At 43.1% G+C, this 16,032-nt stretch overlaps 1 protein-coding gene across 2 annotated transcripts in view; it reads left to right on the top strand.

Annotated features, from left to right (window-relative positions):
- TRAFD1 (TRAF-type zinc finger domain containing 1) overlaps positions 1-15,416 on the top strand; it is a 90,354-nt gene extending 74,938 nt beyond the window's left edge. For both annotated transcript variants that reach the window (XM_073625991.1, XM_073625985.1), the window contains exons 9-12: positions 3,903-4,044; positions 10,457-10,685; positions 13,451-13,472; positions 13,594-15,416. In XM_073625991.1, the coding sequence (XP_073482092.1) occupies positions 3,903-4,044; positions 10,457-10,685; positions 13,451-13,472; positions 13,594-13,641 (441 nt within the window). In that variant the 3' untranslated portion in view covers positions 13,642-15,416. The remainder of the gene's footprint in view (positions 1-3,902; positions 4,045-10,456; positions 10,686-13,450; positions 13,473-13,593) is intronic.
- The last annotated feature ends 616 nt before the right edge of the window (positions 15,417-16,032 follow it).

Here is a 16,032-nt window from a genome sequence, read left to right as displayed (position 1 = left end):
GACACTTTGCTACAATGTAAAGTAATGAGTGTACAGCTTGTATAACAGTGTAAATTTGCTGTCCCCTCAAAATAACTCAACACACAGTCAGTAATGTCTAAACCGCTGGCAACAAAAGTGAGTACACCCCTAAGTGAAAATGTCCAAATTGGGCCCAATAAGCCATTTTCCCTCCCTGGTGTAATGTAGCCCTAACGTATCACATTACAAGGTCTCTGGTGTGAAAAGGGGGCAGGTCTGGTAAATTTTGTATTATCGCTTTCACTCTTGCACTGGTCACTGGAAGTTCAACATGGCACCTCATGGCAAAGAACTCTCTGAGGATCTGAAAAAAAGAATTGTTGCTCTACATAAAGATGGTCTAGGCTATAAGAAGATTGCCAAGACCCTGAAACCGAGCTGAAGCACGGTGGCCAATACCATACAGCAGTTTAACAGGACAGGTTTCACTCAGAAAAGGCCTTGCAGTGGTCGACCAAGTTGAGTGCACGTGCTCAGCGTCCTATCCTGAGGTTCTCTTTGGGAAATAGATGAATGGGTGCTGCCAGCATTTCTGCAGAGTTTGAAGGGGTGGGGGGTCAGCCTGTCAGTGCTCAGACTATACAACGCACACTGCATCAAATTGGTCTGCACGGCTGTCGTCCCAGAAGGAAGCCTCTTCTAAAGATGATGCACAAGAAAGCACGCAAACAGTTTGCTGAAGACAAGCAGACTAAGGACATGGATTACTGGAACCACGTCCTGTGGTCTGATGAGACCAAGATAAACGTATTTGGTTCAGATGGTGTCAAGCGTGTGTGGTGGCATCCAGGTGAGGAGTACAAAGACGAGTGTGTCTTGCCTACAGTCAAGCATGGTGGCGGGAGTGTCATGGTCCGGGGCTGCATGAGTGCTGCCGGCACCGGGGTGCTACAGTTCATTGAGGGAACCATGAATGCCAACCTGTACCGTGACATACTGAAGCAGAGCATGATCCCCTCCCTTCGGAGACTGGGCCGCAGGGCAGTATTCCAACATAAGGACCCCAAACACACCTCCAAAATGACCACTGCCTTGCTAAAGAAGGTGAGGGTAAAGGTGATGGACTTGCCAAGCATGTCTCCCAGACCTAAACCCTTTTGAGCATCTGTTGGGCATCCTCAAAAGGAAGGTGGAGGAGCGCAAGATCTCTAACATCCACCAGCTCTGTGATGTCGCCATGGAGGAGTGGAAGAGGACACCGGTGGCAACCCGTGAAGCTCTGGTGAGCTCCATGCCCAAGAGGATTAAGGCAGTGCTGGAAAATAATGGTGGCCACACAAAATAGTGACACTTTGGACCCAATTAGGACATGTTCACTTAGGGGTGTACTCACTTTTGTTGCCAATGGTTTAGACATTAATGGCTGTGTGTTGAGTTATTTTGAGGGGATAGCAAATTTACACTGTTATACAAGCTGTACATTCACTACTTTACATTGTAGCAAAGTGTCATTTCTTCACTTTTGTCACATGAAAAGATATAATAAAATATTTACAAAAATGTGAGGGGGTGTACTCACTTTTGTGAGATACTTTATCTGCATATACAGCACTTGCCTGCGGTTAGGGACAGATGTCTGCTCCTGGATTCTGATTTAAATCGACAACATCCGGAAAACAATCCAACAGAAAAAAAACAACCAATCTCATTCAACTAAAGCAAAAAGAAAAAATCAATACGATCATCACACATGGACCGAAATTCTCACTGATCCCAATCACCACTGACACCACCAAAAACATCAGAATCCTCAGAGACAGCACATCACCAAACGACATAATTCCCACAAAACTCCTGAAAGAATGTTCCGACATCTTGGCTCCCACTATAACACACCTCATCAACCAATCGTTCAAACAAAGGACTGTTCCAACCGCCCTCAAACATGGCATCGTCAAACCCCTCCTAAAGAAACCCAACCTGGACCCTAAGGACCCTAACTATCGCAGACCGATAACAAGCCTCAACACCATCTCCAAGATTATGGAGAAAGCAGTAGTACAACAGCTTCAACACCACCTGGACACGCACAAACTTCTAGACACTCAGCAATCAGATTTCCGCCCAGGCCATGGCACAGAAACGGCACTTCTCAAAATATGGGACGACGCCCTCGAAGCAGCTGATAATGGAGAATCATGTCTCCTGGTACTGTTGGACCTCAGTGCAGCATTCGATACAGTGGACCACAATACTCTACTCATCCGCCTCACATAAGTAGCAGGAGTCACTGATCCAGATCTACAATGGTTCGCATCCTTCTTAGGTAATCGCTCTCAGACAGTGAAACTAGGAGCTTTCACCTCTGAAACCCGGGCAATCTCTTGCGGAGTCCCTCAAGGTTCACCATTGTCACCAGTGCTCTTCAACATCTACATCCGCCCACTCCTCAAAATCATCAGAAAATCGGACCTCTGCTTCCACTCATACGCTGATGACACCCAACTCTACCTTCGCATCCCTGGAGAAAAAAACCATCAGCAACTAGAAAAATGCCTCACTTTGATAGACTGGATGACCACTAGCTCTTTTAAACTCAACGGATCAAAAACAGAGCTTCTTCTCCTGCACGCAAATCAAAATTCCAAAACTAAGACCCCATGGACACCACCCACCATCTTCGGACAGACCATCTCTCCAAGCACCAAAGCCAAGAGTCTGAGTCATTTTGGACTCAGAAATGTCAATGGATGCACAAATAGGATCAGTAGTCAGCCAATCTCACCATCTCCTCCGCCTGCTACGTAGACTCATCCCCTTCGTCCCAGAAGAGGACAAAGCAGCAGTAGTTGGAACAATCATCAATTCCAGACTTGACTACGCAAACTCCCTCTACATAGGACTACCCCAATTTCAGCTTGCGCGCTTGCAACTCATCCAAAACACGGCGGCTAGACTGTTAACAGGAAAAAAAACCCTGGGAATCCATCTCCCCTTCCCTGAGGAACCTACATTGGCTATCCGTAAAGAACCGAATCAAATTCAAGACCCTCTGCCTCACCCACAAATGTATACAAGGAAACGCCCCTCAATACCTATGCGAGAAAATAAAGCACTATACACCCAATCGCAGTCTTCGATCTTCAAACCAAAACCTCCTCCTTATTCCAAAAACCCGCTACAAAACAAAAGGAGAAAGAAGATTCGCAGTCCAAGGACCACGGCTATGGAACGCTCTACCTACCCACATCCGCATGGAAGAAAACCATCAGGCCTTTAGGAAGAAAATCAAGACATACCTCTTCTAAGGAGCTGGACAACACAGGAGAGATCAAGCGCCTCGAGGCGATTCAGTTCGCATGTGCAGCGCTATACAAATCATTCATTCATTTATTTCCATCCAGGAAAAGATATGTGTCCCTAGCGGCAGGTGATTGGTGAAATTGCAGACACATGCAGATAGGTGCTTAGAGCTGCTGACAGCCCATGGTCGTTTCAGCATCTCATTCAATTGTACAAACTAAAAACCCACAAATATACACTTGCTGCATCATAGCCATTTATGACATGTGAATGAGGCCTTCCACCATTGTGCTGAAGAGAATGATGTATGCAGCAGCTCTGGTGTCACCATGCAAGACAGTGAAGTCCTCAAATTGCCCATTACAGATGGCTTTCATTTTCTTGCGTGCTGAATAGGCGTTGCAACTGGAAGGCGGTTGCTATGAGAAACCTAGACCCTTTTAATTAACTTTTTTAGAAATCAGCCCAACTAACATTTACTTAGTGTTTTTTTGTCATTCTGGGCTAATTTTCTCGTATGCGGAGTATGTTTGGTATTTTATATATACACCTGATCTGCTGGGGAATACTGTAGCAGTATAGCCTTTGTGCAATTATCTGTAATCCTTGTTTGCTTACCAGTTTTCTGTGTATTTTAGGATCAGTGTGAGAAGTGTCCAGACTCCGGAAAAAGCTCTGCTTTTACACCAGCGCTGCTTCCCGATGATGTAACACATGAAGAGAAGCCTTACAGAACTTCTGAAACATCAACTTTTCAGTCCCACCTTGGTCCCACAACAGGTTAGTGAGGTCACGGCATTGTAAGGATATTTTAGCTGACGAGAACCACCTTTCTATATCGTAGCAGTAGCTTCAGTTCATTCTACTAAACTGAATGTGCAAAGAATTTATAATCAATGATGATCAAGCTTCTTTCAGCTAAAAGAGCTGTTCTTAAAGTAGAACTAAGAGCACAACCTTTCTTTTCCATTTTGGATAGCGTAAGGGAAGCCTGTCAGGGTTTTTTTCTTTTCTGCAATCTGTGTTTCGTTGGCGAGATTTCCCTTCCCTTCCTGTCCCATAGCCAAAACAAGAAGTGAGGAGAAATCGCTCTAAAGCAAGGAAATCCCTGGTTGTCACTATTGTCCGCGTTGGAAGATTTCCACTCTATTACTGTCCTGGGGACAACCCAAAATTTTAGATTTTCTTTTACTTTCACTTTTGATGATAATGGTAAACAGGACAAATCGAGAGGGTGAATCTCCCTAATGGGGACAGACAGGAAAAAAAAAGACAGGTGTTCTAATCCCTCTCCACTCTCTCCAAAACTAACTAAAAGAATATGTAATCTGTACATTGCTCATATTGAGAGAAGTAACAGGTTCAAGCTACCCTAGAGCAGCTACCTATGGAACATAAGCAGCATGCTCTGGCCTTCTCCACCTTTCCTTCTGGTACTTCTATTTATGGGATAACACATAACACCCTCCCCCCCCAATCTTCCTATCAATGTATTGTTTGGTGAATGAGCAGCCAGTGACCAGGCATGAGTACCCTCTGATAGGAATGGGTGGAGTGTGTACTGTTCCTGTTTAAGTTTCAACTTGCTCAGCAGTTCAGAACTTCACAGAAATCTGAATCTGCCTGGATGTGAACTGTAATTCCAAGGAAGCAAGTGGAAGATAAGTACATGGGGTGCACGTAGGCCTGCGGGTGCACGTAGGCGTGCACGTAGGCCTGCGGGTGGCCTGCGGGTGCACGTAGGCTTGCGAGTGGCCTGCGGGTGCACGTAGGCTTGCGAGTGGCCTGCGGGTGCACGTAGGCTTGCGAGTGGCCTGCGGGTGCACGTAGGCTTGCGAGTGGCCTGCGGGTGCACGTAGGCTTGCGAGTGGCCTGCGGGTGCACGTAGGCTTGCGAGTGGCCTGCGGGTGCACGTAGGCTTGCGAGTGGCCTGCGGGTGCACGTAGGCTTGCGAGTGGCCTGCGGGTGCACGTAGGCTTGCGAGTGGCCTGCGGGTGCACGTAGGCTTGCGAGTGGCCTGCGGGTGCACGTAGGCCTGTGTGTACCTGTGTATTGTCTTGTTGTCTACCTGTGTATTGTCTTGTTGTCTACCTGTGTATTGTCTTGTTGTCTACCTGTGTATTGTCTTGTTGTCTACCTGTGTATTGTCTTGAGTATTAGTGCCTGGAAGCTAGCTGTTAGGTAATTTGGACAGAGTAAAATCCCCAATCCTCACTAAATTGAATAGGTACGATGCCCGGCGGGTGTGGAGAGGCGACTCTTTGCTGCATCTTGCTGCATGTATGCGTTCCTTGATCATCCAATCGAGGGCGAATACTGCTGTGCAAAATGTAAGCACGTTGTTTCCCTGGAAGCCCAGGTTTTGAATCTGGGGAAGCAACTGTCAGCACTGAGAAGTCCCTCCATACTAAAGGAGAGCCAGGAACGTACACAGCAGGTGCCGGCAGGGGCCATCACAGAGGCGAGTGGAGACAAAGAGGTGCAGGCACTAGCAAAAAGTAGATGGGGGAAGTGCCAGGGAGGCCGATCCAAGACTGGAGCACCCCAATAAGTACGCTCCATTGATTGACATTGGTGAAACCAGTCAGGGACCAGCACTGCTGGAGCTGAGGGACTCTCTTAGCTGCCAGGGGAAGAACTCCTCCAGTGAGAGTGGGGGGGCAGTGAAGGGAAAGGAAAGACAGATTCTGGTGGTAGGGGACTCAATTCTTAGGACAGAGAGGGAAATCTCTAACCAAGACCTGAAGCGGCGAACAGTATGTTGTCTACCGGGCGCTCGGGTTCGGCACATCACGGATCTTGTGGACAGATTACTGGGAGGGGCTAGGGAAGACCCAGCTGTCATGGTGCACGTTGGCACCAATGACAAAGTCAGAGGCAGATGGAGTGTCCTAAAGAACGATTTTAGGGACTTAGGAGCTAAATTGAGGAAAGGACCTCCAAGGTAGTATTCTCAGGAATACTACGGTACATCGAGCCACACGGGGAGATTAGGGAAGTAAACAAGTGGTTGAAGAGCTGGTGTAGTAAGGAGGGGTTTGGGTTCCTGGAGGACTGGGCCGACTTCTCAGTCGATAACCGGTACTTTAGAAGGGACGGACTGCACCTAAATGAGGAGGGTGCAGATCTGCTGGGAATGACGATGGCCAAAAAGTTAGAGGGGTTTTTAAACTAGGCGATGGGGGGAGGGTCCAGAGGTAGAGATAGTCAGCACGGATGATATTCCAGAGGGTAGTATTGGGGGCATTAGCGGTAGGTTGACCAAAGCACAAAAACACAAGGTAAGTATAGTAGCAAGTCCTAGTTGCAATCTCCAAACACCCAATACGAGGACAATATGCGACCGGTCTAAACTATGTGGCATGTTCACAGATGCCAGGAGCATGGCTGACAAGATGGGTGAACTAGAGATACTGTTGTACAAGGAGGATTTGGATTTTGTGGGAATTTCAGAGACCTGGTTCAACAGCTCTCATGATTGGCTGGCAAACATTCAAGGGTATACCCTTTACCGCAAGGATAGAGAGGGAAAAAAGGGGGAGGGGTATGCCTATATATCAAGAATAATGTACAAGTGAATTTGAGAGATGACACCACTGAGGGAGCTAGGGAGGAGGTGGAATCCTTATGGGTAGAGCTCCAAAGGGATGAAGCTAAGGGGAAAATAATACTGGGAGTATGCTATAGGCTCCCTAACCTGAGGGAGGAAGTGGAGACAGATCTTCTATCACAATTTGGATTAGCAGCAAGGATTGGAAGTGTTATAATGGGGGATTTTAATTATCCAGACAGACTGGGCGGAGGGAACCGCTCATTCATTTAAGGCTCGCCAGTTCCTTAATGTCTTGCAGGACAATTTTATGGGTCACATGGTAGACGCACCAACTAGAAATAAAACATTACTGGATCTACTGATTACCAACAATACAGACCTGACCACGGATGTGGAAATACGGGGCAATTTAGGTAACAGCGATCACAGGTCAATTAGTTTCAGTATAAATCACACAAATAGGAAACCTAAAGAAAATACAAAGACACTGAATTTCAAAAGAGCCAACTTCCCTAAACTACAAACCTTGCTAAAAGGCATAAATTGGGATAAAATATTAGGAACAAAGAATACGGAGGAGAGATGGGTTTGCTTTAAGAGCATATTAAATAAGGGCATTAGCCAATGTATCCCATTGGGTAATAAATTTTAAAAGAGCGATCAAAAGTCCTGGATGGCTTAACTCCAATGTAAAAATTCATATAAAAGCAAAGGAGAAGGCCTTCAAAAAATACAAGGTTGAGGGATCATCCTCAGCATTCAGACTTTATAAAGAATGCAACAAGAAATGTAAGGATGCAATTAGGATGGCTAAGACAGAACATGAAAGACACTTAGTGGAGGAGAGCAAAAAAAAAATCCCAAGAAATTCTTTAAGTATGTAAACAGTAAAAAAGGGAGGACAGACCATATTGGCCCAATAAAGAATGAGGAAGGACATCTGGTTACAAAGGATGGGGAGATGGCGAAGGTATTGAATTTTTTCTTCTCCTCAGTCTTCACGAGTGAATCGGGGGCTTCAGTAACCAAAACTGCAGTGTTTATCCTCATTACACAATACGGGAAGCACCTCCATGGTTAACAAAGGACATAATTAAAATTAGACTTGAGAAACTTAACATTAATAAATCGCTGGCACCAGATGGCTTGCATCCGAGGGTACTTAGGGAACTCAGTCAAGTGATTGCCAGACCGTTGTTCCTAATTTTTACAGACAGTCTACTGACTGGAATGGTACCAGCTGATTGGAAAAAAGCCAATGTAGCACCAATATTTAAAAAGGGCCCAAAATACATCCCTGGGAATTAAAAACATCAATAGTATGTAAACTGTTGGAGGGGATGATAAGGGACTATATACAAGATTTTAGTAATGAGAACGGTATCATTAGCAGTAATTAGCATGGATTCATGAAGAATCGTTCTTGCCAAACCAATCTATTAACCTTCTATGAGGAGGTGAGTTGCCATCTAGATAAAGGAAGGCCCGTAGACGTGGTGTATCTGGATTTTGCAAAAGCATTTGACACAGTTCCCCATAAACGTTTACTGTACAAAATAAGGTCCGTTGGCATGGACCATAGGGTGAGTACATGGATTGAAAACTGGCTACAAGGGCGAGTTCAGAGGGTGGTGATAAATGGGGAGTACTCGGAATGGTCAGGCGTGGGTAGTGGGGTTCCCCAGGGTTCTGTGCTGGGACCAATCCTATTTAATTTGTTCATAAACAACCTGGAGGATGGGATAAACAGTTCAATCTCTGTATTTGCAGACAATACTAAGCTAAGCAGGGCAATAACTTCTCCGCAGGATGTGGAAACCTTGCAAAAAGATCTGAACAAATTAATGGGGTGGGCAACTACATGGCAAATGAGGTTCAATGTAGAAAAATGTAAAATAATGCATTTGGGTGGCAAAAATATGAATGCAATCTGTACACTGGGGGGAGAACCTCCTGGGGGAATCTAGGATGGAAAAGGACCTGGGGGTCCTAGTAGATGATAGGCTCAGCAATGGCATGCAATGCCAAGCTGCTGCTAAGAAAGCAAACAGAATATTGGCATGCATTAAAAAGGGGATCAACTCCAGAGATAAAACGATAATTCTCCCACTCTACAAGACTCTGGTCCGGCCGCACCTGGAGTATGCTGTCCAGTTCTGGGCACCAGTCCTCAGGAAGGATGTACTGGAAATGGAGCGAGTACAAAGAAGGGCAACAAAGCTAATAAAGGGTCTGGAGGATCTTAGTTATGAGGAAAGGTTGAGAGCAGTGAACTTATTCTCTCTGGAGAAGAGATGCTTGAGAGGGGATATGATTTAAATATATAAATACCGTAATGGTGACCCTACAATAGAAATAAAACTTTTTCGCAGAAGAGAGTTTAACAAGACTCGTGACCACTCATTAAAATAAGAAAAGAGGTTTAACCTTAAACTACGTAGAGGGTTCTTTACTGTAAGAGCGGCAAGGATGTGGAATTCCCTTCCGCAGGCGGTGGTCTCAGCGGGGAGCATCGATAGCTTCAAGAAACTATTAGATAAGCACCTGAATGACCACAACATACAGGGATATACAATGTAATACTGACACATAATCACACATAGGTTGGACTTGTGTCTTTTTTCAACCCCACCTACTATGTAACTATGTAACATGAGTCTTATATTCCGTAGAGTAGAGTGAACCTGTTACTTTGACCAATATGCGCATGTACAGTAACCTGTAGCAGCCACATGTGTGTGTGCTACCACACTTGGTAATAAACAACAAAGGGCTCTTGTTCCTGCTCATCTGTTTTTTGTTTTCCATTTTAGAACTAACGTCTCAGTTTAAAGTGTTTGTAAACTTAGAAATGAAAAATCATTTTAAGGTGAGCTTTTTAATATCACTATTTCAATTTTGCCTGTAGTGCATTTCTATTACCTGACTGATCCTACCAGTTCCCCTCTTCCTGGTAGTAAACGGACTATACTAAGCACGGCAGCTGACCCATGCCAGCGTGGCCAATTATTTTCCCTGCCATCCCACTGTTGGCGCACAGCATGCCTCTATCTTCTGTGGTTTGTGTATATCCACATGCCCCCTCACCCTTCCCGCCTCCCTTGATTGACGGTGGCTTCCTTAGCTGAACCTCCACCTCTTTGTGAAGCAGCAGGGGAAAGGGGAAGTGACATCATGCTGCCGGGTAAGATTGCCTTTCATTACCATGGAAACACTGATGCTGGGCGGTGAATGGCACTTCCTACAATGACGTGAATGGCACTTCCTACAATGACGTGAATGGCCCAACAACGATCACATGATCTGCATTTGCAAAGCAGAAAACAAATTATTGGCAAGTTTTATAAAAATGTGAAGATAGATTCACAAAGTGCATACATTTATGAATTTAAATAGGTGTATGTGTTTACTGAGCTTTACAACTACTTTTTACCTGTCAGTGAATACCATGAATGTCATTTTAGATTATTCACATATATCATAAACTAATGATACAAATATCACCACTACTTTTATGATCATGAAGGGACGGCATCAGATTTCTGTTTGGCAGTAGAAGAGGCTTTTAGTTATTACACTTTGTATAAAATAAATTAAAAAATTTTTATTTTTTTTTAAATTTTATTTTACCAACAAAAGTTAATGCCGTTGTGGGCACTAACCGATACCTAAGGGAGAATGCAGTTAGACCTCCACTACCTGGGAGAACATCACGTCTAACAGAAAAACGGTACCAGCCGCCAAGAATGAACAACACACTGCACAACCCCATCCTGGAGGACACGAGAAGAAGAAACCAAGAAGAAAATATGAGGCTCCTTAGAAACCAGCGCCATGACAACCTACCTTCTAGTGGAGCATCCAATAGGTAGACCTAGTTTTCATTTATACAAAATGCAGGTTTTATACCACTGATGGCTTTTATGTATGGCTCCTCAAAACAGCAATCTTACCATCAGTTGACAATGATAAAAAAAAGTTCCAGGCGCTGATGAATGAACAACACCCAATGGTGTGGTATAGCCACAGCTAAACCATGCTGCTGTCCAGTAGTATGGGTTTAAAATGCTGAAAAACTGGAAATGGAAGTGACCAACAGCGCTCAGAGGCTGGACTGAGAACAAATGACTGATGGTTGCAATAACCCACAAATACTTTCAAATGGGCCTGCTGGCTAGATGAAAAGAGTTAAAAACAGTACGAGTCATAAATTGTGAGGTTGCCACGCTTGCTGCGAGGCTGGCTCAGGCTCTGATGGATTACTGTGCCAGACTGAGTGATTCCAGGGAAGGGAGTCTGTTCAGTTTGTGGCTACAATCGTCCTTCCCTGGGTCCACTCAGTCTGGCACTGTAATCCATCAGTGCTCGAGCCAGCCTCACAGCAAGTGTGGTAATTTTGCAACCTCACGATTTATGAGTCGAATACTGTTATTTAACTTTTTTTTTCATCTATTTGAATAATCTGCCAGCAAGCCTATTTGAAAGTATGTGTGGGTTATTGCAGTCATCAGTTGAGTAAATGTAATATGCAGTTATTTTGTAACTATGAACATGCTTCAATGTAATATATATACACAATGATCAATTTTCTGTGTGTGTGTGTGTGTGTGTGTGTTTGTTTTTTTTTTTTTTTTTGTTATGAAGGTTTTACAGTGTTTTTTTTTTTTTTTAAAGCTGATATCAGATTTCATTTAACTTTAATGTGATTTTAAAGGCTCGTTTTTTTTCCAATAAAAATAACAAACATGTTATACTTGCCTCCTCTGTTGCAGTGGATTTACACAGAGCAGCCCAGGTCCTCCTCTTGATGGGTCCCTCTTCTGTGCTTCTGGCCCCTTCCTCCTGTGCTCCTGGCTTCTGCCTCCTGTTCAGTGCCCCCACAGCAAGCAGGTTGCTATGGGGGCACCCGAGCTGAATCACAGCTCCTTATGTCCATTTAGACACAGACCCCCGGCCCCGCCCCCGCCCCTTTCTCTCCCCTGATAGGCAAGCTAAATTTAACAGCAGCAGGAGCCAATAGCACAGCTGCTGTGTCTCAGCCAATCAGGAAGGAGAATCTTGGATGGCTGAGACACTCGTGGACATCGCTGAACAGAGACGGACCTCGAGTAAGTGTGAGGGTGGCTGCTGCACACAGAAGACTTTTTATCTTATTGCATAGACTGCATTAAGTTTAAAAACATTCTGACTTTACAACCCCTTTGAATTCTTTGTTTTGACCAAGCTGGTCCAGAGGAATGATTTACTTCACTAACAGTTGCAGCAGCTGAGTGCACTGTTTATACTGTATGTAGCCTCAGTATACAGTGCTGCATTCCGGCAATGGGATGAGAACTTTCAGTCTCACTCCCGGAACAAAATCCAGTCAGACTGAGTGCAGCTCAGCCATTCATATGGAGATTTGTTTTCTATGCATGAACAAAAAGCTTTCTATAATTGTCAAAGGCAGGCTGATAAAGCCACAAACTTTTGCTTTGGCTAATCTGAGGAAGTATTGCACTTTTTCCAAATGATCAGGTGACTTCAAAGCTCAGGCAAGTGTCTGTGCATGGTTGACAACACGGCTGAATCCTTAGAGCAGTGACATCAATCCACTGGCATTGGCCCTGAATAGGTTAAGGCACCCCAGACACCTGCTGGCCAACGTTTTGTGGTCCCTTGACCTCTTGAAAAAGATTACAAAAAAAAAAATTGCATTGAGATTTATTACAAAATACATGCAGCAAATATAGTAGTAGTTAAGATGCAAAAAAATAAAAGCAAGTTATTGCATAGCCTTTTCTTCTTTAAAGTGGTTATAGGGTCACATGTATTACTTTGATTATCTGTTTTTAGGTCCCTGTTCAGTACAGTGTGTGTGTGTGTGTGTGTGTGTGTGTGTGTGTGTGTGTGTGTGTTTTTCCTAAATGTATAATGCTAAATACCTTCTTTGCAGAGCCCTGCTGTGCAGACATGTGACCTCCCTCTGCTTTCCTTCCATGTGAGTACAATGGGAGGGGCTGAGATTCCCCTATAATGAGTGCAAGCTGGCAGAAGGAGGTCACGTGTGTCTGCACAGCAGGGCTCTGCAAAGAAGGTATTTAGCATTATAATTTTATGAAAACACACATACGCTGTACTGAACAGGGACCCAAAACTGATAGAATCAAAGTAATTAATCATGTTTCTTTACTTCTCAAGCACTAGAGCAGCTGCAGGGACTAGAATTACACAGGCATGAGAGGAGAGGGGCGGAGAGGAAATCTGCTCACATACTGACTATGGAACTGATGGAGAGAGGGAGTGGGAGAAGGAGAGACTGAGGGATGTAAACTGATCATGCTATCATGGACTAGTAGCCATTGGTAGCCATGGTCAGCACACCTAGGGGGAGACGGGGATAGGCAGGCTCAACCATGTCTTGTACTACAACATAGAATGGGACAAATGATGCTACAGAAACCCTGTGCTATATATTATGTCTTAAAGGGACGGGAGTCTTTTTTTTTTTTTTTTTTTTTTTAAATTTATGATTGAATAATCTTTCTTCTTTACAATTGCTGGCTGGAAGACACTGTGCCCTGTAATAACTGTGAATGACAGACTACCAAAATACAAGTTATAACTAACCCTTTTTTTTTTTTTTTTTGGTAGGAATCAAGGCTCCAGAAACAAGGTAATATGCTACAAAGTACACAAAGTAGCAGTTTCTTAATCAAAGCATACATTCAGGTAAAATTATGTAAAATATCATTTTCTTCTGTACATCATTTCTTTTTCTTTTTAATCTTATTCAGATGACAAATAAGAAGATAAATCCTGAAGATGTTGATAAGGAAGAATAATATGTTCATGACTCAAATTTTCAGAGCACTATAGAGCTATATATATACATTATATAATAGTTTTTTGATCTCCAGAATCACTTTTTATACTACATTTTCTATAATCAGCCTATAAAATCTCTTCAGCTGCATCACTATTAACAATCTTTTTGTATTCTATTTTTAATATTCTATTTTGAAAATTGGACTTTGTTTCGGTAAGCCATGGTGAATGAATGTAACATTCCACTGCAGTACGCTTGTTTACCAGGGAATTTTTTTTTCCCTTAATGTAGATCTATGGAGGAATTACCCTGGTGACCTTCTTTTTTTTTTTTTTTTTTTTATTTTATTTTACTGTTTTCCTTGTGGAAAACTTTTGCATTACCCGAGACCTATTAAGTGTATGTGGCTTCATTTTATTTATTTATTTTTTTACATGGAAAAAATTGTAACCTTTTTGATGTTTAAAAAGCCAGCTTAGTGGGCACTACATGAAGTCTCAGTAATTCTTTTACAAAAAGGACCTGTCAGCAGGGAGTAGAAAAGAACTTTGCTAAGCGCTCTTTGCAACTGATGGTTTTGTAAAGCTCATACTCGTTTTGGTAAATGAACAAGGCTATCTGTAATAAAGAAAAAAAAGTAGAACAGTACAAGAAGGGTTCTGACTGGTGAATGCATTTTTGTTCCTTTTTCACTTTTTTTTGTTTAACTGAACAAAGCTGTTACTGGCATTCCCATCAAACTAACAGCCACGCATAAGATTATAAAACATGAATATGTACTATTTTCCATTCACTTTATGCCACAACTTTTAGTGGAGGTGGGGCACAATATACTTCCCAATGGCTCCCATTGTAGTTAGAGCAGGGTGGGTGCAGACAACAAATTGTTCTGCTTGTCTGGTTTAGATCAGCTACCTTACTCTAAATCCACATTCAGTGAAATATGGAAGTTGCCTTTGAACCAGACAGCTGAAAATGCTATTTGAGTGACCGCCATGCTGAGCCCCCAAACCAAAGGCTTTCTAATTTTCTAACCTGTATGCAGGTTAAGACTTCGATTTTGCTTTAACTTCTGTTGCTGCGTGCTTGGTCTGGGTCAGTGATATGGAAATTGACACCAAAGATAGCCAGAAAACTAGTATTTTTACTAAGAGGAAGGAATGACAGCTGACATTGATCTCAGTACAGGTTTCTTTTAATATAGACATTCTAGCCACATTGATATTAAACATTTATGGGGAAGATTTGCTAAAACTGGTGCACACAGAATCTGTTGCAGCTGTACATAGTGACCAATCGTCTTCTAACTTTAGCTTACTCAAGACCTGCCCTTCTGCAATATGTTAAGGAGATGGAGTGGCAACAAGCAATCCCCCCTTATGTGTATAGTGGTAGAAGCCCTATGAACATGTGTTTTCTTCACTGAAATTGGGTCATTTAATAGGCTGCGCAGGGTGTAGCAAATCACAGCAGCCAGTAAGAATTTCTGAAGCAAGCTCAATGCAAAGTGGGTTTTGATTAGATGCTGTACTGAGTTGTGTATCTTACAGCATACATTTTTCTTCATGAGGACGTAAGCTGTTTTCTAAAATTGCAGTGGAGTCATGTGTGCAAAAAGCGCTGAGCAGACTTCTTTAAAGCTTGTGAACCATTCTTAATGAGCACTTTTTTCCATTGGCTGTGAGGTTTTACATGGTATTATACCAGCCTCCTATGCTCCATACTAATATGTTGTTTTAGCACCACATCATGTGCTCTCTTAGATTCTGTTAGTTTTTTTTTTTTAAGTTTCCTCCTCAAACACCAGTCATAAACCAGAATAATGCAATATTCTAGTGATGTGTGACAGCATGTATACCATGACAGGTGCTTGTTCTTTTTAAACAAATCAGCTGCTGATTGCTGGTAGCTGTTTTTAGGGAAAAAAGGATGATGGTGATAGTTTTGTCACATTGAATGGCGATTTTAATTAAGCAAAGAAGAATCACATCCCCAATAACGGCCAGTGAGTTGTTTCATCTGCTTTCAGTGAAAACGAAGCTGTAATTTTCCAAGTAATTCACCCTAGTTTAGGGTTTGGCTAGTCCTAGTCATGCTACATTACAGTTAGGAAGTGCTTGCAAAAGTATGTGGGCTACTCCACATAGGAACTCCAATCCCATTGGATGCATATAACTAGAGTACTATACAACTAATAATATTCTGTGGCTTCTGTATAGTTTAGCCCATATATTTTCCTTCCATTACTGATAAAGGTCACTTGCAGGAAACAGTCTTTCATGCTTCAAATCTACCTTTAGGCAGAGCTGACTTTTCTGGAGACTTCTATGCCTATTGCTTTGCAGAGTGCTGTACAGGAGGATGACCTTATCTGTGTGCTGCTTTATCGCCATTGGCCATTCACAGG

Source organism: Aquarana catesbeiana, linkage group LG01 (genome assembly GCF_042186555.1).
Source record: "Aquarana catesbeiana isolate 2022-GZ linkage group LG01, ASM4218655v1, whole genome shotgun sequence".
NCBI lineage: Eukaryota > Metazoa > Chordata > Amphibia > Anura > Ranidae > Aquarana > Aquarana catesbeiana.
Note: the sequence above shows the minus strand (reverse complement) of the source record. Positions and strands in the feature narration are given on the sequence as shown.